Source organism: Gymnogyps californianus, chromosome 2, assembly GCF_018139145.2.
Source record: "Gymnogyps californianus isolate 813 chromosome 2, ASM1813914v2, whole genome shotgun sequence".
NCBI classification, from domain to species: Eukaryota; Metazoa; Chordata; class Aves; order Accipitriformes; family Cathartidae; genus Gymnogyps; species Gymnogyps californianus.
The window spans coordinates 106,657,278-106,680,803 of record NC_059472.1 but is presented as its reverse complement, the minus strand read 5'-3'; the positions used below and the strand labels follow the sequence as shown (position 1 = coordinate 106,680,803).

The following is a 23,526-nucleotide window of genomic DNA, read 5'->3' as shown; positions in this document are numbered from 1 at the left end:
TTTTTCACTCTGTGCACGTGCTGCAGTGGGTGTTTCTCAAAGTGTAAACCTGGTTGACTTGTGATTTCTATTTCACAGCTGGATATCATCAGATATTTCTCTCCCCTGTTTCCAATGTAAGAAAATGATGCTGTGGTGTTATAAAAGGCTTGTGCTGCTTTGGACTAAGTGGAATCTAATAACAGCTTCCACTCAGCAGATGACACTCTAATATCCTCTAATATCCTCTTAAAAATGAAATCCAAAGCAGTTGTTTGTAGATGTAAGCTGGAATGAATGAGGAGGGCTCTTCTGTTATTTCTTTCCCTGTGAGTTTTTGTCTGCTGGTCAGAAAAATGACTATGTTCACAGGTGCCTGTTTTGAATAGCTGTCTGGAGGCCCAGCTGTGTAGTACTGATCTGGATTAGAGCCACATTTTCTCTGCTTGCATGTCAGCTTGGTTCATCTAGATGGAAAGAAAAGGCTTGAGCTGCTGAAACGATACAGAGAGTGAGCTGTGAATGACTAGCTCAGAGCAGCTCTGGGCTAGGGACTGGCTCTTCCCTCCTGACTCTGGCTCTTCCCTGGTTGTTGGAGGATTGGTCTGAAGCTGGCTAAGTGTTTGATTTTGGAAGCAGTGGTGGAATAATGGTTTTAGCATGGAGTTGGAACATTTTGAGAAAAGTGGTGACAAATAAACCATTATTCGTAGCAAACTTTACAAGGTGAATGAAACAAAGTGACTGATGTGTTTGGGAGAAAGCAATATTGCCTCAACAGATGACTGATGCTAGTGACTAACCTGAATACCTGCGTGCACCAAGAGCATTTGCACTCGGGCTGACTGGAGGCAAAATTGTGCAAACCAATGGTGACTCTGATGGTAATGCTTTTGGGAAGGAGTTGAGCTTAGGTAGATACAAGGATAGCATATTGGTTGCATGTTTCTCCATCACTGACAGTGGCATATTTGAGTGTAATTCTTGACTAACTTGCTTTTTTTGTGATTTTGTTTTTGCTACACAGAACAGGTGTGGGATTCATCTGTTCAATGTACTAGTTGTCCTGGACTCCCCTCCTAGTCAGTAGAAACTTAAGGAAGGTATCTTAAAAGATATCATATACATCATGCCCTATAATTATTCCACTGTCTCCACTGACTGTAAAGGCAGCCTAGTTTCTAAGTATGCTAAGTTTGCTTTGAAATCTAACCTGATAAGAAATAGTGGGAACGCACCTTCAGAAGGTGTTATTAGCTTCTTAGGGCTCTCATCTCCATCATGCTTGGCCTTTGAAGGAGGATATGCACTAGAAAATGCTAATGGTTTTCTTAATGAAACTGAAGGGAGAGGCAAAGCTGATGGGAAAGAAAAAATACCAGATCTTAGTCTGGTTTTGCCTTTGCCTTGACATATTGTGAAATAATCTGAATTGGATAGAGAAATAGCTGATTGTAATAGAGAAAAAGCAGATGAGGCAGCAGAGATTGTGCATCTGTGATTTTCAGAACTGAGAAGTATTTCCTAGAAATCAAAACACGGTCTGATCACTTGGGTCTGAATTTTGGAGTACTTCCTGATTCCCTTCACATGTTCTAGTACAAGGATTAAAATTTTAGATGTAAAATTTTAAATACTGATGAGTATAGCAACACAAAAACATGTGATGTGTTTGAATGCTTGCCCCAGAAACATGCTGTGTCCTTTCATAAGAAGCCCAAGAAGATGAAGGGCTTTCACTAGTTGACCAACTTGACAAAAAGTTTGAAACTTGATCCGTAAGTAAGAAATGTTAAAGTTTACATTTCTCTTACAGGAACACAAGCCTGATTTGTTTGTCTGTAAGGGGTAGGTATGTAATGATTCGTGCTACTTGTAGTCAACAGATGTCACTTGACAGGTATGTGTGTGGTCTGGTAGAGAGTACACATCTGTAAGGCCAAGGTGTTCCCTAGTATGTTGTCTGGCCAATTGTATTCTCACCTAGGTGATATTTTAATTGTGCAGCTGGCAGGAATTGTCACACATTAACCCTGTTAATTTCAGAATCATACCTCATTTTTGTTTGCCTTTCCTCTGTTTTCCAGTTCTTGTACTTAAAATATGAGGTGTCTCATGCATATATGTTTTTGGAAACTTAAAAAAATTTTTCTAAAGAAAATACTCAGAATTCAGATACTACTTTGAACCAGAGGGGAAAATTTATATTAAAGATATCATGGGTTGTTGTGGGTTAACCCTGGTGGGCAGCTAAGCATCACATAGCTGCTCGCTCACTTCTCCTCCCCTGCACTCCAGTGGGGCAGGGAAAGAGGAAAGAAAGGAAAAAAACAAGAAAACTTGGGGGTCAAGATAAAACAAATTAAAAAATAAATTCTTTAAAAAGTGAAGGGTAAGTGGAAAGAGAGAGAAGAAAATAAAATAAAATAAAAGAAAATAAGTGATGCAAAGGCAATCACTCACCACTTCCCCTGAGCAGACCAATGCCCAGACAGTTCCCAAGCAAAAAGATGGCTAACCCCCCCTAAAACCCCATCTTTTCACTTTTATTGCTGAGCATGATGTTATATGGTATGGAATATCTCTTTGGTTAGTTCAGGTCATCTACCCACTTGTGTCCCCTCCCAGCCTATTGCGCACCCACCAGTCTATTCACTGTCGGGGCAGAGTGAGAAACAGAGAAGGCCTTGATGCTGTGCAAACACTGGTCAGCAAAAGCTAGAGCATTAGTGTGTTATCAGTACTGTTTTGGTCAAAATTCTAAACCACAGCACCATATGACCTGCTATGAAGAAAATTAACTCTATCCTAGCCAGGCCCAGTACAATCTCCACCCCTTATCCCAAACCATTTATATCCTGCTCGAGAACTACACTATGCAATACATCCTCATTAGCCACCAGACCCCTTCCCGTCCTTTGATTTATACACAGATTTCATTCCCTTAGTCTATGGGTCATCCCTGTGCAAGGTCCATAATATGTCCATAACATGTCCACTGAGTTCATTTAGTCCATGACTTGAGTTCTCTCTGTTATGGTGGTCACTCTGAATGGGAGAGGCATGTTGTGTTGAGTTACTGGATGTCAAAATCAGCTCAGGTTAGGTCACTGCTGCACTTGTTCAGCTTTTGCAAGGCTCTTTCTCTGTTGCTTTAGGTGATTCCTGCTGTGGTTCTTCCTAAAATATACAACTCATATCATGGGTTATTTTCCCCCAAGGTTAGATCTCCTTGAGGTACCCATTGGATTTCCCCATCCTCCTGCATTACCCACCAAGTGTACTGGGTCCTTGAGCAAAAGCAATCCCATGAACAGGTTTGCCTTTTCCCAAGGGAGAAGCAAGCCATGCTGTCTTTCCCAGCCAGTTCCCCACATGCATTACAGGGACTTTACCTCCTACAATATGCAAGGGTTTTGTTTGGGCCGGGCCATGTCAGTTACCTGATCCTCTGGTATTAACTAGCCAAGTGACTTCTGCTAAATTTGCATCCTGCTGCTTATATGTCCCAGCTCCCATCCTTTCAGTATGGTCTTTGACAATCCATTGTATCTTTCAGTCTTTCCAGTGGCTGGTGTGTGATAGGGAATGTGGTACACCCAATCAGTGCCATGTTCCTTTGCCCAGGTGCTGATGAGGTTGTTTTGGAAATGAGTCGCATTGTCTGACAGTTCTTTCTGGGGTGCCGTGTTGCCACAGAACTTGCTTTTCAAGGCCTAGGATTGGGTTTTGGGCAGTGGTTTGGGTTACAGGGTATGTTTCCAACCATCCGGTTGTTACTTCTACCATGGTAAGCAGATGATGTTTGCCTTGGTGGGTTTGTGGCAGTGTGATATAATCAATCTGTGAGGTCTTCCCTTACTGATATTGTAGCCACCATCCTTTGTACCAGAGAGGCTTTACTCGTGTGGCTCGCTTGATTATGGTGCGTGTTTCACATTCATGAATAACCTGGCTTCAGTGGTTAGGTCCACTCTTCGATCTTGAGCCCAAATGTACATTGCATCTCTCCCTGGATGTTCTGATGTTACATGGGAGCACCGAGCTGTAAGTAGTTCACTCTTACATTCCCAGCATCAGAGCAACCAGGTAGAAATTTGCTCACCTGGCTGATGGGTGAAATCTTTTTGCCTGTCTCGGAGCTTGGTCATGGATAAGAACAAGATAGTTTTTGCCTCTTTTATGATTTCTATCTTTCCTCTCCTGTTCTGCTGCAGAACAGGCTGCCTCTTCTGATTCTTCCTTTCTCCCCCTCTCAGGAGGAGCTTCTTCTCCTCTTACTAACTGAGCTGACCTCTGCTTCCACTCATTCTACTTGACTACAGGAGCAACTATGATAGTTGAGGGTTAGGTCTCTGGTTTAGTCTCAGTACCTCTGTGTGTGGCCTCAGAGCAACAGACCCTCTTCTGCATCTACGGTTGTGTGGCCTCAGAGCAGGAGACCTTCTTGCCCCTTGGAGGGCGCTGGACAGTGGCTTGATAGTCATGGGCCCCAACATGGCTTTAGAAGTCGCTGTGTTACATAGAAAGTGTTGCCAAGCTTGCACCAGACAACAGGGACAAGAGAAACTAAGGAGTAGTGGACAAGGTGTTTGATGAGCGCTGGAAACACAGGCCTTAATTCTTGACAGAGTTGTTCGGAAGCTCTATCCAAACTGCGGATGTTAGAGTTTAGGATTAAGGGGCTAGACATAGACACACTGATGCAACCACTCAGCATTTCATGGGTCTTGGAAAGCAAACTAAAAAGGGGGAGATAAACAGCCACATTAAAACATCTCTTTGGAAGCAAACCCTATGTGGTTCTGTAAAGATTCTGGTATTTATTTTTATATTATTTGCATGTCAGCATTGCAGGTGTGCATGTGAAGGTCTGAAATGCATCATTATCTTGAGGATCTATTCAACTGTAGAAGAAAAAGAACCTAAAGTGGATGCACCTCCTCAGCCTTTCAGGAGATGTGAATACTTAGGAGGCTGTTGAAACAGGCAGTAGCTTGAGTGCCTTTCTAAAGCAACTCTTGATTTACTCTGTTTTCTCTGAAAAGAGAATTGCATCCCTTGCTTTTTGCTTAACAGAGTGTTGCCCCTGCTGCCATCTCCGTAGCCGCTCTGATTGTACCACTGCTCACAAGGAAACAGACTGGGAAATGTTCATGTGAGAGGTCAAGATTGGTGGCAGCCTGGGCTGCAGTGATCATGCCCTGGTGGAATTCATGATCTTGAGGGATATGGGCCAGGTGAAGGGTAGAGTCAGGACCCTGAATTTTAGGAGAGCAAACTTTCAGTTGTTTAAGGAATTAGTGGATGGGATGCCCTGGGAAACTGCCCTCAGGGATAAAGGAGCAGAACAGAGCTGGCAGCTCTTTAAGGACATTTTACTTAGAGCACAAGATCTCTCCATTCCTATGTGTAAGAAATCAGGCAAGGAAGGCAGGAGACCAGCATGGCTGAGTAAGGACCTCCTGGTCAAATGGAAGTGTAAGAAGGAAATGCACAGGCAGTGGAACCAGGGATGTGTATCCTGGGAAGAATATAGGGATGTTGCCCAGATGTGTAGGGATGTGATCAGGAAAGCTAAGGCAGGTTGGAGCTGAATTTGGCAAGGGATGTGAAGAATAATAAGGGCTTCTACAGGTATGTTGTTGAGAAAAGGAAGATTAAAGAAAATGTACCCACCTGATAAATAAGACAGGAAAACTGATGACAACTGATATGGACCTATTTTGTCATTTTAATTTTTAGGGGGACATTAATCATCAGTTGAAGCAGTCTTTTATCCCCGTACAAACTGAAAGAAGGTCATGTAGATCACGTGAGCAAAAAAGTTGTTTTCTAGCAGCAGTCCCTTCAGGTCTCTGAAAGAGGTTTGGTTCACTGGCAGAAGAGCTTTTCTTTTAAGTCATGCCAAGCAGAAATGTGTTATCTGCTCCCCATGAAAAGTATTCAGTGGTTGGAGACTGTTAAATGTTAAGTGAAAGAACAGACTTCTGCAGCAATTCTGTTCCCTGTAACTTGTTCTATGTATTGGCTGTTGTAATTCCCCTTCATTAGAGATGTGTCTAACAAAATGGCAGCATGTGATACTTCAAATAAAATAACAATTCTATGTAATGTCCTTGCTGCTAAACTGAAAATTTATTGCTTGCATGTACTGAAGGTATTTTCTACTGATAAAATTTTCCCATTCTAGAGACAGCAAAATACAGCTAGAACATAATTTTTTTGAGAGAACTGTCCTTATGAAAAACTTCTTTTCATCAAAAAACGTTATGTTACTCAGGTTTGGAAGTACTTAGTGCTTTTACAAAATTTAGCATTCAGACCCATTCTGCTTCAAAGTAATAGTCTAATATGAATTAATTAAGCTGATTTTGGGGGGAAGTGTGTTTTTGTTTGTTTTTCTTAAAGAAGAATCACTGTTGAACAGTATTGAACTGTACAGTATAATGCCCTTGTATCAAGATAACTGTCCTCACTTAGGATGTTTAATGCAGTTAAGTTCTCTGCGCTATCTTGTGCTTTTGTACAATTTCTCCTTTCAACACACTGTTAAGTTGTATTTTTTGTTCTCTACTGACTGTTTGCAAGCAAATATCTGTTGGTGCATGGAAGTCCACAGCCACCTGTTACGCCATTTCAGCTGGGAGGTAAAGAGCAATGCTGAGCAGGAAATAAGTGGCGAGTGTAAGAGTTCATTTGTGATTGGGGTGGTGGTATTTGAGGATGCAGAGTCACCAGCCGATATGTAAACTTGACACAGCTGAGGTTTTCTACACACAGATAGTGCTTTGTGCAGTCAGAATACTCCAGGAAGGAAAACATCTATTTTGTAACAATAAGAACTCAAAATTTAGCCTTCACGGACATTGTTCAGGTCCTTTAATTTTGTTATCTCTGACTCTGCTTACTTGAAGATATGAAGGAACGTGTCGAACGCCCTTTCCCTCGGTTGTTAGATTAATTTACATTCAGCTTTGTTTTTCTTGAAAGAAGCTGGAGGGGCTATAGAAATCTTGGAACAACAAAGTTCAGTAATCTTGTACAAATGTTGCTATGGCATTCCTTAGACTTTTCAGTGATATTGCTTTGAATATAAATGGGATAGGATTAGATCAACAAGGGCACTTACCATAGCACTTGCTATTCTTCATTTCCAAGTAGCACTGAAAACACAACTCACTTTGCAAAAGCATGAAAATATGTTTACTAGTAAGATGTGATGTTCACTGTTGGCTACAGTTCTTCAAATGAGATCCCCATTCTTCAAATGAGAGCAAACAGGTTTTCTTCTCATTTGTATGAATTATTGCTTTTGGAGTTGAGTAGGGACCTGAGGTTTGAGTTTCAGAAGAAAAGGAGTCTTGCAGTGGACGTGTCCACATAAAAGCTCCAGCACCAGCTGCAGTGTAATGTCAGCTCAACTGCCTGCCTTTAAAACCAGGTAGGTGGGAACAATACCAGTCCACTCCAAAGGAGAATGGAGGTGAGCAAAGCAGTCTGCAAAAATGAGATACATGGGCTTGTTCTGAGGTGCATGTAGATAAGGCTAAACTGTTTCTAATATTCAGACTGTCTAATTGAAAGTTACTGTGGTATAATTGTATGGCACTGCATTGGTTTAGTGGCTCAAGTATAAACTGATCTACAGATTGAAACAGCATCTTTTTATTTGTGACTCATTTACCATAGGAATAAAAGTTATGGACTAATGTTGTCCATAACCAAAATTATAATTGCAGGGAAAGTTGCTGTGTTAGAGTTACCTAAGTTATTTCTAGGGAATGATTAGTGAGAAAGGATCATGTTGCTGCTTGGCCAGATTAATACAGTTCAGTCCCTTGCCAATTTATGCTGTTGAAGGTAGGAGTTCTTTGGCAACATTATGTGGGCTGTTTACAGGGAGGCTTTTTTACTGCCATAAAAAACATAAAAAACACCACCTCCTTTGTCTGGATCTGGAAGTGATGATTTAAATAGCAATAAAACATTACTGTTGAGGAATTCCATTCTAGGTCTGTGGTTTAGCTGTAATTTTGTTTTTCCTGTTGCTGAATTTGAGGGTTAGGATTTTTCAGTGTGTTCAGTGATTTGGCTGGAGGAGGAACTCTGTTCCTATAGGAACACTACATTTTGTTAGACCTAAGTTTAGCAGAACATTGGTGCAGCTTAGCAGTAACCACTGCCACATTGCTTTTCCCAGTAAAGCAGTTAATATCCATACTCATCTGGATTTTAATCTACATTCTGAAATAAACTAATAATAGCAGGATTAATATGTTTGGTTTAATAGTAGGATTAATTCTTAAAGGATTAGGGGCTAGTTCCTTGCTGTAGAGCTTGATGGAAAGGAGAACATCTTTTTTTTTTGCAAATTGGCAGGAGTTTTGCTGGGGACCAAAATGTTAGGGAAGGTGTCTTTGTGGTTTTGTATGCATTTGTTTTGCTGTTGAGACTTAGTTATTCAAGAGAGTTGACTCTTAAGCAGACCCTCAGGCAAACTGCAAACTCTACTCTGCTCATGCAGGTTTCTGTCTTTTAAGCTGCTCCCATGCATCATTTTGCTTACTTTAAAGCTAGCAGCACAGTATGTCTTTCCAAAAGCAAAGCTTGCTTCTGCATTGGGGGAGCGGGGGGGGAAGCGAATAGCACTTGGAGAGAGTAGAAAACAGTATCAGTTGGTAACACCCACCACGGCAGTACTTCATATACTCTTAGGAAAACAGGCTTACAAAACAGATCTTGTGAGAAGTCTGACAGATGTTTTGAAAACAGAAGAACCTAGCTACCCATGAGCAAGTACAAAACCTGCTTTTCGTCTGTCAAGGACCACGTTCCCTTTTTGCAGTACCTGGAGAAGTGATGAGTAGTCACAGATGAATTAATGATGACGAGATTCCATAGGTGACAGCAAGCCTGGTGCACAAGCATTGCCAGGAGCAAAAATTTGCCTCTCACTAGGGAGGAAACTATCATCAGGTGTCTATGTGTTTTTCTGTATTTAAGACTGGAATCAGTGCCCTGAGTTTATTCTGAAAGATCAGCTTCTTTAGGGCTGATAAATGCTATTGGTCTCTTAAGAACATTCCTGGTTCCATGTATATAAGGAACACTGAGATTTCTTTTTGTGTGGCTGAGCTGAACTCAAATGTCTGGTCTATTGTTAAATGGAATTATTTATTTCCTGACTTATTCTTTTCTGCTATGAAATGTATGTTTTCCCAGACATTAAAGATCTTAGATGAGGTCACAGTTTTAATGAGAAACTGCAAGGGAGAAAAAGTAGGTGTGAAAATCAAGTTTAAAGCAGTCACAAAAGTATTGAGAATTCTTAAATCTGTTTTACCTCCTCACCTTTACAGACTAATTTGCAGCGTGTCTCAAAAGTATGATTTCAGGTTGTCAGATATGCAAGTTTATGTAACATAAATTTCTTTTAGTGAGCTTTGCAGGAACTGTGGAGAACTTAAAATTGGCAAGCCATTTGTTGAATGTAGACAGAGGTTTGATCTTTGGGTGAAAAATACAAACTTGATGCTTTTGCAGGGGAATGAAGCAAGATGAAAGCAAGATGTAATGAGTCCCACCTCCATTTTGTGTCTGATTTCTGGTATTGTGGTGTGGTTCACTTGCTGTGCAATGCTCCAGAAGCTTTCTCTTCTGATAGCCCGTTATCAGGGCTCTGTCGAAGCATGTCAGGGGTCTCATCTGGCCTGTGTGCTGAGGTTTGCTTTTTGTTGAATCAAAGGGAGAGATAATTGTGCAGAATTAGTTTGTAACTGAGTTCCCCTTAACCTGGGAACTGTGTTGCAGTCTTCAGTAACATAAATGAAACTGGAATTTATGTCAAAGCTTGCATGAAGTCTCTGGGAGCAGAGCCTCTTGCATGTGCTCAAGACTGAGGTACAGGGTGTCTTTTATACTTTGAATTAAAGATGGTAGTTCATACATTCCTTATTTGCAAATGAGCAGCTCAGGTCTGTCACTCATGGATCTCCTTCAGGCTGTTGCAATTTTGTGTATATTCTGAGGTAATTGCTCAGCTGTAACTTTGTGCTTTGTTTTCTGTCCCTGAGTTCAGTGTGGACAGCATTTTCCTTTCCTGACTGTATGTCAGTCAGGCACAGAGGAAAGAACAGAAAGAAGTTCAGGGCATCCTTCCATTCCCCTCTGTCAGGTTCTGGAGGACCTGATGCTCCATTGTCCAAGTGATCCCTGAAGACTGAGCTTTTCTGGAGCTCCACGTTCTCTGAAAAAACAGGCCACTTTCTCGCCTGGTTTCCTGAGGAATTAAGTCATATATAGTCATGCTCTGTGTGTGTGTGTAGCTGAAACAGTGGAGATTTCACAAGGAGAGGGTTGTTTTCAGTAGCCCAGTTGCAGGATAAGAATAAGAGTCCTCATAAGCAGAGTGGATTGTATCTAGAGCCTGGTCCTGAGCCCAGAAGACCCATGCTCTATTCCCAGTTCTGCCATGAACTACTCTGCTGTGGGCAAATTGTGATTCTGTATTATGGTTGAGTTTTCTCATCTAGAAAACAATGAAGACATTTGCTTCCTTTGCAAATTAATGAATGAAACGTATTAGATGACACATAGGTGTTATTAGCAATATTTTTTTGCCTATATCCATTAGTAAAAAATACAAACCACTAAAATGTTTGCATATAGAAGTCAGTGTCTGAAATAGCAGTCTTGCATGCTTTTTTTTGTTACCATCCCTTATTTAGAAATTAGTTGTTTTATTTTAGCTAGCATTTCATAACTGCTCTCTGACTTTGAAACCAAAACTATACACGTATCAATGCTTGTTTTATTTGTTTATTCATTTTTCAGTGGTATCTGGTCTCTCACTGTCACTACAGGGATACTTACATGCATGAGTTTTTGAGTACAGATGTTGTGAAGTGATACAGAAAATATGCCACATTTGTCTGGCTCTTTTATAGCAGAAATTGTAAAGGGAAGGCTTTCTTTGCTTTGTTTAACCTGCTACCTACAGTTTGAGCAGCACAGCAAACAGGATTGAGAATGAGAAACAGATACAGCTACTGTGGGCTTCATTTTAACACTTACAAGGCAATCAATCAAATAATATAGTGATTGTTGTTATATACTTGGGAAGGTGTTGGACATCTAAACTGGGTGCGAACTATTTGTATATGACACATATGGTCCCTATTAAGGTAGTCATTAGAGACCGTATTGTCTTTTATTACACAGTATTTTCGTGAGGTTGGACAATGCTACTTTAGCCTCATTTTACAGAGGGACAGATAACGAACAGAGATGTCTAACTGATAAGCACATGCAGACTGGATTAGCAACACCTCTTCTTCATGTACATTTGCAGGGCAAAATGCCACAGTTCCTTGTTGTGCTCCAGTGTCGTGCTGTACAGCATGACGGTTCAGAAACCAATTCGTGAAGAGTGCATATCATGGTGCTGGAGGAGGAGGAATACAGCAGAGTGTAGAAACATTGTCATCTGTGCCAAGTTGAACCACCCTTACTTTTTGGTTATATGACCTGAATTCCCAAATACTTTTGAGATGATAGATTTTCAGCTGAAATTCAGCTACAGAGACTTGACTAGTCACCGAAAGAAGAGGAAAGAAAAAGGATTTACATATACCTCCCAGGGAATTCATGTGTTTCCAGTCATCTATTTTCTACTGACTGCAAAATAACCCACATGATTTCAAGGGCTTTTAGTGACTGTCTTTAGGGATTTCACTAGTTTAAAAATCTGTCTCTAAACAATTGCTGTAGATCTCATATGGGCTCATGTCCCTCCAGACCCACACTACACACTGCTCATAAAATAAAACTAAGCACAAAATATTAAACAAACAAATATGTCCCAAACAACCCTTCACACAAGACAGAAGAAAGAGGAAAAGTGAAAAAATACATCAGAATTACTGTTATCTTCATCAGCTGTAATATCATAGTTTTCTAAAATGAAAGGTACAATATAGTAAAAAGGTACATTTTTAATTAATCCTCTTTCTTCTCCACAGACAGTCTCATTCTCTTTCCAAATACCATTTTGTGGTTAAGCTTTCTTCTCAAGGTTTGGGAATTGGAGGTGTCTTTTTTAGCTCACAGCACTAAAGTCTGTTTTAAAAATTACCCTGCTTTCTTTCAGCTTTCAGTGACTAACAAATGGCCTTTCTTTCTCCCTTGCCGTTCTCTCTGTTTTCCATCAAATGTCAGTGTTAATACAATAGCTGCTGGTGTTGGAGCAGGGCAGAGAGCAGGCATCAGACTTCCTAAAATAGTACCGAATCCTCAGTCCTGTTTGCACTGTTACATGTTAAGCTCATTCTGAATTGAGATAGCAGGGTTGCTGCTGCAAACCTGGGGACATCTCTTTACCAAGGAACTTGTTAACAAGCAACTTTGCTATGTCTCAGGAGCTTACGCAGAAATGAGCTGCAGTTGCAACTGTGGTCTCTATCAGCTGCTGTATCATCAAAGTTGTAATTCAAGTCAACTTTAGAAACTGAGCAGTGATGATTTAAAAGCAGTGAGTCACAGATGACCCTATTCTTATGATAAAGAAATGTACAATTTTTAGCCAGAAATGCAAAGTGTCTGTTGTGTGTGTTAATTAACATAGCACCTTAATATTTGTTGTGTCAAACTGGTGAAGGGATTTGCCTCAACTTGGTGTCATGGTTTAACCCCAGCTGGCAACTAAGCACCACACAGCTGCTCGCTCACTCCCCCACTGGTGGGATGGGGGAAAGAATCAGAAAGGTAAAAGGGAGAAAACTCATGGGTTGAGATAAAGACAGTTTAATAGGTAAAGCAAAAGCCACATGTGCAAGCAAAGCAAAACAAGGAATTCATTCACTACTTCCCATCGGCAGGCAGGTGCTCAGCCATCTCCAGGAAAGCAGGGCTCCATCATGCATAACGGTTACTTGGGAAGACAAATGCTATCACTCTGAATGTCCCCCCACCTCCTTCTTCCCCCAGCTTTATATGCTGAGCATGATGTCATACGGTATGGAATATCCCTTTGGTCAGTTGGGGTCAGCTGTCCCAGCTGTGTTGCCTCCCAACTTCTTGTGCACCCCCAGCCTACTTGCTGGTGGGGTGGTGAGAGAAGCAAGCAAAGGCCTTGACTCTGTGTAAGCACTGCTCAGCAGTAACTAAAACATCCCTGTATTATCACCACTGTTTTCAGCACAAATCGAAAACATAACCCCATATCAGCTACTATGAAGAAAATTAACTCTACCCCAGCCAAAACCAGCACATTTGGCAACTTCCAGGAGAATTCATGTTCACCACTAAAATAGCACGTATTTCTTCATTGCTACTCTGAAAGCCAGCTCAAGAAGGATTTCTTTGGAGAAGTTCAGCCTTCTTCATTTTAGTCTTTGTCCCTGATGAGTTCGTGATTAAGTAATGTATTCTGACATAATTCGGTGTTCATGCAATAGCATAGTAAGTAATGGTTTAGACAAACTATATTAAAGCCACAGCTGTTGAGCCAGATCACTGCATAGAGCAGAGTGACACTGCAATGTTGTAATCATCTCTAAGGAGCAAAATAAACTCTTATCCGGAAGATACAGTACATGAATGAACCTTTGCAAGCCAGACATTTGCAGAGCATTTCAGCATTTGGATTGCAGGATCCCATTTCCATGTGCTGCTCTTGTATCCTGCATTTTCCTGTGCCCTCCGCAGTGCATTCGCTCTGTCTCTGTTTCTCTCTCGGCTGGAGAGGTGGGAATTCATGAAGTGGCTGACAGTGTCTAAGACCCAGTGCAGACTCTTCAGTATATTAAGTACATCTTTTTTCACATCATCACTCATGGCAATGGCTACTTAGGAGGTGCGGTGCATATAAGAAGTTGGATACATATGCTTAAGTATTTGTGGGATTAGGATTTGCCTTCGCTTACTCTTTTGATTTTTGTCTAATTCAGGAGAGTTATGGGAATGGCCTCTGTAGACATGGTGTAGTGATGGCTTCAGAGAATACTTCCCCTCTGAACTGGTGTTCCACCAAAATGGGCTGAGTTTACAACTAAGTAATAATTAAAATATAGCTCAGGAGTGGTGGAAGGCAAAGCCCACTTGCTAGTAGAAGCTTCTGGCTTGGTAAAATTCCAATGCAACTAGATTTTTGATCTTTATAACATAGTATCTGGTGTCAGGCTACATTTCCCTCCTTGTTCTACATTTGCTTAATGTAGTAGTTTCTGTTGCTCACTGGAGATGGATATTATGTATATAAACTACTGCTTACATTTACAGTTGCTCTTTATGTTTACATGTTCTTGCTGTATCTTTAGGAAATTAACAACAATTTAGTAGTAGTTGTGCATTTTAGGGTTTTCAGTTAGGTTTATTCAACCATTTTTCATTTTCCAGACAGCTGGTTGATGTGAAGCCAAGGGTGGAGATCTGTAATTATTTCAAAGGACACCAGAATGTATTTATTATTTTCAACCCAAGTGAGTAAATCTGGCACAATGCCTATTATTTAGTGGCATGAGAGTAAACTATAATGTTGTCATTAAACCAGCAAGGGTTTTTTTGCCTGTTTTTCCGCCACATTCATTTCCTTCCTTATGTTTTGTAGTGCATTATTTTCTTCTGGCTGAATTCTATATGGGAGATGCACAACAGCAGATCTGATCTGAATAAGGAGGTAGAAGTGTGTCTGTGAGAATACTCCTCTTGGCAGAAGATACGTGATTAAAGGAATGGTGAGATACAGCCATAAATCTGTTTGGAGAGATGTTGAATGAAAAAAGCTCAGAAATATTCCACTGTATTTGTAGGCTCATAGCTGATCATAAAACTGAATCTTTCCTTTTAACGTGATGGTGAAACCTCAGGAGATAATCATCTTAAGGTTTGGATCCTTATTTGAAGTTCATCCAGACTGTTGCACCCTTAAATTCTATAAAATCCGGCTGCATATCACACAAGAATTAGCCTTTTTTTTGTGAGATTGTTTGGTACTTCCTGCCTCCACTTCATCTGGAAATGCTGTAAGAAGAGCCTTTCTCATCGTATGGTATTTATAATTATTATTATTTCAGCATTTCTCATTCCGGACTGGGTGGAGATTACAAGGATGATCATTCACTTTGAACTGTAATTTAATGTATGACTATGTATAAAGAAATTTCTTGGTTGAACCATCTGGAGAAAAAAAAAAGAGTATTAAAACATCCTTATTAAAATATACCACATAACTTGTAGTATCTTGGAACAATGCCTCTAGATTCCTGTCCAAGATTGTAGAGTAGCAGAAGGAGTGAGTGTCCCTGGAGAATCTATTACCTGATTTACATCAAGACTCATTTATGCTAGAGAGAATTTTCCCTGTATTTTCTGAATACTTAGTGGACTGAAAAGAACAAAAATTAACTCATAATGTATGTACACTGCTGTACCCTTCCATAATTATATCACTAATCATGAAGCTGATTTATGTAAAACAGGATAGTGAAAGTGCAGTGATTGTTTTAGTTTTTAATTCCTGACCCATCTCATTAAGCAATGGCAAAACATCCATGATGGCACGTGTGTAGAGTGTCTCTGGGGTGGTGTCGTGGTTTAACCGCAGCTGGCAACTAAGCACCACGCAGCCACTCGCTCACTGCCCCCCACCCCTGGGATGGGGGAGAGAATCAGGAAAAAAAAAAACCCTTGTGAGTTGAGATAAAGACAGCTTAATAGGACAGAAAGGAATGAAAAACAATGATAATGATAATAATAATATGACAATAGTAATACTAAAAGAATTAAACTATACAAAGCAAGTGGTGCACAATGCAATTGCTCACCACTCGTTGACCGATGCCCAGTTAGTTCCCGAGCCGCGATCCGCCCCTCCCAGCCAGCTCCCCCAGTTTATATACTGGGCATGATGTCATATGGTATGGAATATCCCTTTGGCCAGTTTGGGTCAGCTGTCCTGGCTGTGTCCCCTCCCAGCTTCTTGTGCCCCCTCCAGCCTTCTTGCTGACTGGGCATGAGAAGCTGAAAAATCCTTGACTTAGTATAAACACTACTTAGCAACAACTAAAAACATCAGTGTGTTATCAACATTATTTTCCTACTAAATCCAAAACACAGCACTATACCGGCTACTAGGAAGAAAATTAACTCTGTCCTAGCTGAAACCAGGACGGGTGGTCTATCCATGAGTGCTGGAGAAGTGGCAAAATTCTCTTACTGGAACTGCTGGTGGGTCTACTGGCTGCAGCCAGCGAATGCCTTCAAAAGTTTGTCTTCAGTAACATGATATATGGTACTCTGCTTTTTGGGAATTGTTTGGGATTTTTTGAAAGAACAATTTTTATTTGGAAAGTGCTCATTTGTTGAAACTCTTAATGAAACAATCTATTTGTTTTCTTGGTCTCATGAAAATTTGGAGGAGGGAGTTGTATTTTTTTTGTGTTTGTAAACCAATAATCTCTGCAGTTTTTCTGTGCAGGAACATTGTGGAAGAAAGATCAGGAATTTACCACATTCCTCCCTGGGGATGTGGGAAACTATGGATGAGATTGAAGCCTCCAGTTAGACTGAGCACTGGCCTGAGTAGTAGGCAACTGGGTACCCTGAGATGGGTGAGATGTAATACATCCAGCTGACTATTTAAATAGTATGAGTGGGCACTCCATGAAACACTGTCCCATTAAGGCAAATGTGTGCACTAGCATTCCTGATAATAACTGCCTATTGTCCAAGTTCTTGGTTATAGGTAAATATATATAAATATATTTTCTCATGGGTAAAATAACTCACAAAATAAAATTTTGCATAGTTTTTACAAAAACTAACCACACGATTGTTATTATCTGTTTTAGTGAAAACATAAAGTACAGGAGAAAAAGTGTTTGTGCTCTGAAAATGAAGTATTGTTCTAGATTATTGAAAATTGTCTTTCATGACAAATGTGTTACAGCTCAGAGATTGCTCCAAAGAGGAATTAATTATTTTTCATGTTCTCTGAAAGTGAGTATTTTCAATAATACGCAGTATGACCAAGTAGTTGGTTCCTCAGTAAAACTTACAATGATTCTCCTGAGCATGTCAGGGGAAAGCATATCTTTATATGAATTTTGGTGCTCAGACTATGCTTAGTTTTTGGGTTTTGGTACTGGCCTACTGAACTGAGTCGAAACTCACAGATTCAATTTCTCATTCTTTCCTTTCACAAAGTGCATAATTTTTATGCATTTGCGTTGAAGTACCTCCAGTCAGAGGCCAGGGTGTCTTTGTGATAGTCACTTTATTATACAAAATGAAAAGGTTTCCTACTCTAGCCTTTACCATTTGAATAAAGAGAATTACATAAGGCATAAGAGAATTAAGCATAGGAGAATGGAATTGGAATTAAATAACCCCTAACTCCCTCTTAAAAAAGCCCAACAACTTGCAAACCAATTGATCAACTACAAAACGCCCATGCCGTAGTAATGAGGATTCAGTTGCTCCCTTCTGAGGCAGCTGTTATGCAGTACCATGCAGAGGTGGTTTTTTTAACGTGAACTTTCTGTTGCAGTGCATAAACTCTAAATTACTAAATTACATAAATATTTAAGTGAATTGAGCTTTACTGGCAGACATGTAATTCTCAAATAGTTGAGATTTTTTCTTATCTACATTCTCACAGTTGTGTGAAAAAACAGTTACAGTGCAGGTAGCTTTTTTTTTTGAGAGAGAGGGTAGTAAGGGAAAATTGTATGAATTCAAACTATTAAGATGATAACATTTTTATTCTATTTTGGCTCTTAGGGATTCAGTCTTTCAAATACAATATAACTCCCTAATTATTTTTATCTGGCCTTTTGGCAACATTTAACCATCTAGATTTTTCTAGCTATGTTGTACTTGAAATGCAAAATCAGTGGGAAATGTTTTTGTTTACACCATCTAACATTTATGAAAAAAATCTACAGAATTCTTGGAACAACAATGAACTTTCTATAGGATATTACACCCAGGAAAAAAAAGAAAAGAAAAAAAGAAAAAAAAAAGTTTTTATATCATTAAATCTTTCAGTTTAGGGTACTTTTATATGAAGTCTGCTCAGGTCACCAGGATTTATTTTTGGTTTTGTTATTCTGCATGAACAGATGGGCAAATTGAGGTGGCTGTGGCAGTGGGGAGCTGAAGCAGCCATTGATGGGACAAGCTTGCTCACCAGAGCATGGCCCAGAGCAGGGCTGGAGCAGAGCCCAATGCTGTCTGGAGCCCTGCCTGGTGTCTGTGCTAGACAGAGCACTGACCTGTCTGGGCAACTGGATGCTAGCTCCGCCGTCTCTGCATTGTAGTCTGGCAAACCTTGTAGGCATGCCTTTAGATGTATTATTCTTCAGGTCCTCTGGGACTTGTCTCTCCCATATTCGGCTAGACGTCTTCAGCTTCTAATTTAGTCCAAGGACATAAAGAATGGGTACTACCAGGTCACATGGAAGAATGACACTATTAAAATAACAAACAGCTAATATTTGTATTTTATTTTTAGCTTATTTCCTGTTGTTTCCCTGTGGCTGCTGATGTTGTCACAAAAGCTTCCTTTCTAGTTGCTCTTCTTAAAATATACATACATTGTGCATATATGCATCTGCATGCCAGAGCATCTGGGTGTGGACTTGTCAGATCATCCAGAGTATTTGCTTATGAATAAAGCGGCATCAGCTCAAACTCCCTGAGAATGAGAACTGTGAGGAGGTTGCAGAAGGACCTTTCTGCAAGGCTTTTTCTTCCTCTGTGACCACAGCCCTGAGAACACAGATGCTCTGCAGCCTGTATTCTTAACGTATGTGCTTGTAGCATGGGCAGGCTGACATTTCCTCTGACAGACAGGCAGTAGACAGTGGACTTCTGTCTTGACCCAAACACTGAATGTCTCTCCTCCACTACTTCACAGCAAAGCATTGAGTCAGCGTTAGTCCCCTGTGGTACTTAATGTCAGAACGAGTCATTCATCAGGCGTTACCATATTTATATGTACTGAAAGGGAGGATAGCACCTTCAGGTAATAGTGCAGGATTCTATCCCTTGAAGTGTCATGTGGTTTCTTGCTCTCTCCTTTCTATTTTTAATTTCCCTTTGAAGTGAGTTTATTGAGTCATGCAGGACTGAAATAAATATTTAAAAATGCAACAGACAATAATTCAGCTTCCTTATTTCTTGCCCTATTCATGTACTGACCAGACACTCTTCGTCTTCTTAATTTCCGATCTCCTCCCGCATACTCCATTCACTTCCTGAATTTCTTTGGCTTGTGATAACACCACAAAACCCATCTGATTACTGATTTAGGCTTATTGTTTCCTTTTTTTTTCCTGAGGGGTAGCCAATTCTCATAAATATAAGTTATCCCTGGACAGATAAATTTCAGCACATGCTGTGTTGAAATCAAGTGTTAGGCATTACAAGGGATTCCCAAACTTTCATGAGCATTGTGAACATGTGTTATTAGGAATGATTTTTTTTTTTTCCCTGCTGGGCATTTGCTGGAGGTGGGGAAAAGATAAATGTTGTCAAAAGCTAATTTTCTGTGTGTGTATTTTCCCGTTATCTTTTTACTGTCTGAGGGCAGTAACAGAACTGAACTGAACAGAACAGAACTGAAATTGTTACACAGTAACGCATGTTGTGGCTCGATCCCAGCATCACATCATCATTTTCACCACAACATCATGTCCAATGACAGATGAGGCATGAATTATACATATTTTGCTCAAAATGTCCTGTTCTTGGCACATTTGTGTGTACATTTTTTAAAGATACTGTAGATGTCTCTAGTGAGGGGGTTCTAATTCTACTTAAGTGGCATTAGGAGGTCCTGGCTGTAGTAACAGCACCCAACAGACAGGTTTTTGACCACTGTCCATCTGGGATCTCAGGATTTCACATGAAATCTCTCAGTTGTATGAGTACGTGTGAGTCAGTTCTCCGTCTGGCTCACTGTGTAGTATTTGGTACCCACAGCTTCCATTAAAGGTCCTTCAACAGAGTATCTGCATGATAGACGCACTCTTATAGTTTCTATATGGCACCCTATGTAGCTTTCTCTAAGTGTAATATGCATATGTGTTCTATTTAAATTTCTCTTAATTTTCTTCTTCTTCTAGGTATTACGACAACTTTACCCAGTGCACAGAACGTGAAGCCAACAATGCGAGTTGCTTTTGGCCAAACCCCCTCGCAGAGGGCTTTATCACTGGAATTCATAAACAATTCTTTTCAAACTGTACTTCAGAAAAGGTTCACTGGGAAGATCCACCAGATGAAATTCTCATAACTCTGATCTTGATCCCAGTCATGTTGACATGTGCCATGATAACACTGGTAGTATGGTGCAGCAAGAGAAGTGATATCCTGGTGTAAGTTGTTCCTCTGGGCTTTCTTTTTCTCCATTTCCTTCTTCCAAAAACACTGAGAAAGAAGGACAAAGAGAAAAACTAGACATAACATTTCAGATCTGCTGAAATGGAACCTGTGAGATACTGAAACAGAGACAATGCTCCTGTGAACAAAGAGCTGCCTGCTGTTGCTGCCAAAAGTCACTGCTTCTGAGCTTGGCCATCGGTGTTGCTGGTGCAAAGCTCTCTACTTCCATCGGGCCTCATCATCATGTAATTCACAGGCAGCTCCCAGAAACAGGAAAGTCCTCAGGCAAACGGACCCCTTAGCTGCAAAAGGGGTAAAGTTACATTCCCATGGGTAAAGCTGGTTGGTAAACTAAGTTTTGCAAAACTGTGTATAAGTGTATGTACGCATGGTGTAACATTGACTGTGGGGACGATAGGATCTCTTGAGTTTTTGTGCAGGACACTTGAGGTTGTAATCTGTGAACTCTGTGACTTGGATAGAAGATCGCTGGCAAAGGAACTGAACAAAGATGTAACCAGGTGGCAGCTTTTCCTGGAAGCTAGTCAAAAACATCATTATCAAGAACTGGACGTATTGTCCTGGCAAAGGAACAATTTATGTGTCCAGTGACTATCCTCATGGGGAAATTATCATGCCACGTTATAAAATAGTTTATAAAATGCCTTTAAGCATGGCTACTTGGAATTGTATGGCTTACAAACAAACTCTGGGAAGATATACAGGTCTTATTTTACAGAGCTGGAAAATGTGAGAGGAAATTGGTCGATTATAATTATACTAAGGAGTAATGAAGAAACTTTCATATGCCAGACTCTTTATTTTTCCTCTTTTATAATTAATATTCTTGATGACTTGTGTTCACTGTGTACTACCCACTCTCACTTCAATTTGTACAAGTGATACCCTACAAATAAATATAAAGGTGTCATGTTGCTTGAGGTGCCTTTCAGAGTATAATTTTGTACATAAATAATTCTGCATCCCGTGAAGAGTATGAACAGCAAAGCTTGGAACAGACACAGGAGGAAAGAGAAAAAATTCTACTCAGAAATGTTATTCTATAAAACTATTCCTATGTAACAGTTTAAATAAAGATCATATGCCCAAAATAAAACAACTTCTACGTTTGTGCTGTAAACCCTTCTTTTCTGTCATTTCACAAAATGCCTTTCAATTGAATGCTCTTCTGTTATAAGTGCACAATATCTGTTACAAGTGACTCTTCATTTTTCCATACCTTATCCACACAAATAAAATACAGGTTGAATGGCCAAATAATGGTGTTTCATATCTCTGCTAGTTTCATTTTCTCCTTTAAGATTCTGGCTCAGCATTTGAGACTTAGGTCTGTGTGTGAGAGAAGCATTTCCAGGCTTGAATCAAATTAGAAGTGCCCCCTTTACTAGAATTGTTTATATGTAGATAGATAAAGAACACCTGCAGCTGTACTGGTTTGTTTTCACATCCTTTCACAAGGGTTGAAGGCACTGGCTTGTTTTTTCATTACCCTAATGTTAGAATGATTCATTTTCTAAGGTGTTTCCTGTGTTTTTTTCCAAAGATACTTTTTCATTCTCTAGATGCTAGCAGAAAATTGCTCTTTGTAAAAAAAGAATGACATATGTACTAAGGATTTTGGTTTAGTTTTCTACTTAACTATTATTTTCTGCATTAAAATGTTTTGGTCCACCAAAACTAGTGGTGAAGTAAAAATCCACCCCATTCATTTGATGCAAAAGATTGTTTGGTCAAGCATTTTGTGTGGCCAAAACCAAATAATTTTATTTTCTGCATGGAGTTTCATTTTAATCCTCATTTTAATTTAAATTTCAACAAGTTTCAAAGCAAGTTTTGAAACTCTAGTTTGGACACCACATAGCAAAAATTTTGACTTTTTCAAAAACATGTTCATTTCAATATAATTGCTGTATTTGGTGCAAATTCTTGAAGAGTTCTAGCTCATTTGAAACTGTGTTCACCTAATCAACAGATCATCTGAGAGATATCAGACAGCTTAATTCAATATAAAACAGATTTGCCTGGGTACTAAATGGAGAAGAAACTGTCACCTTGATGACATCATACTACTAGATGTGTATTGTGGTCTTTAAACAAATGCCATGTTTAAATGGATTCTGTTTAATTTGAAAATAAAATCTAGTGTGAACTTTTCAAAGAGTCTAAGAAATGTAAGATTCAAAGAATAAAAGATAGTGGACTTTCCTTCATGTGCTGTGGGGGAGGGGGAAGGATTATGTTGCTGCTGTGTGCTTTGGATGTGAAAATTTAATCTTTTTTGTGTGTCTTCCCCATCCAAAGTGTGATCTTCCACTATTTTTTTGATATACTTTATAGAAGGGCAGAGAAGTTGAAACAGTACATGGGAAACGACACTGCTAATTTAATGCAGCCTCAGTGGTTAAATTTGGAGAAACATTTATAGTGTTTTAAGGAAAAAAGCAACCGCAGTGTCAGTTCTTAACAGCCGTGTACATTAATAGGGAACCAGAATGGTAACTGTTGGATCTTTTGACATAACTTGTACTATGTGTTAGTGAGAGTTAGTGGTTATTTTCTACTGCATGGAGCTTGCTACCTTTCCCCCAAAGCCTGTTTCCATTGCCAGGAAAATCACATCTGGGACCAAGAATCTGGCTCATTTTGTAATTGTGAATTAATTCTATGTTACAATAGAGACTCAGAGGAAAATAGGCAGAGATTCAAACAGAAAGAAAATAACTGGTTCAAAATCCTTCCTAGAATTGTGATTCCTAGTGGTTGATCCCAAGCAATGATTAGGTCAGAAGAGAAGTGACAGGCTTGCTAAGCAGTTAGCTGACATTGCTTAATTGCTGTGAGTTGTGGGATTTTTTGCATTCAGGAACACCTGGGACAGTGTGTATTTCTGTGGGGTATAAGAGCTTCAGCAAAGAGTTGACAGAAGAAGACTTGCAGGAGCAAGACAAGAGCTGAGAGGACTGCCATCACTTTCAAGAAAAATATCCAGCATGAAGGCTAAAGGAGGAAAAGAGCTACTGAAGCGCAGGGAAAAAGGTGGTCAAGAAAACAAAACAATTCAAGGTTTCTTTCGAAGAAGAAGACCTCACCATAAGCAGTGTAGTAGCAAATGTCTCTTGGTGCATTGGTAAGGAATGG

At 39.9% G+C, this 23,526-nt stretch overlaps 1 protein-coding gene across 4 annotated transcripts in view; it reads left to right on the top strand.

Annotated features, from left to right (window-relative positions):
* RAMP3 (receptor activity modifying protein 3) overlaps positions 1–21,303 on the top strand; it is a 51,264-nt gene extending 29,961 nt beyond the window's left edge. For 2 of the 4 annotated variants that reach the window (XM_050892486.1, XM_050892485.1), the window contains exon 4: positions 20,109–21,303. In XM_050892486.1, coding sequence (XP_050748443.1) covers positions 20,109–20,364 — 256 coding nt within the window. In that variant the 3' untranslated portion in view covers positions 20,365–21,303. Of the gene's footprint in view, positions 1–14,376; positions 14,460–14,587; positions 14,715–20,108 lie in introns of all 4 variants that reach the window. The other 2 variants (XM_050892487.1, XM_050892488.1) reach the window with 2 other exon arrangements.
* Positions 21,304–23,526: the final 2,223 nt, after the last annotated feature.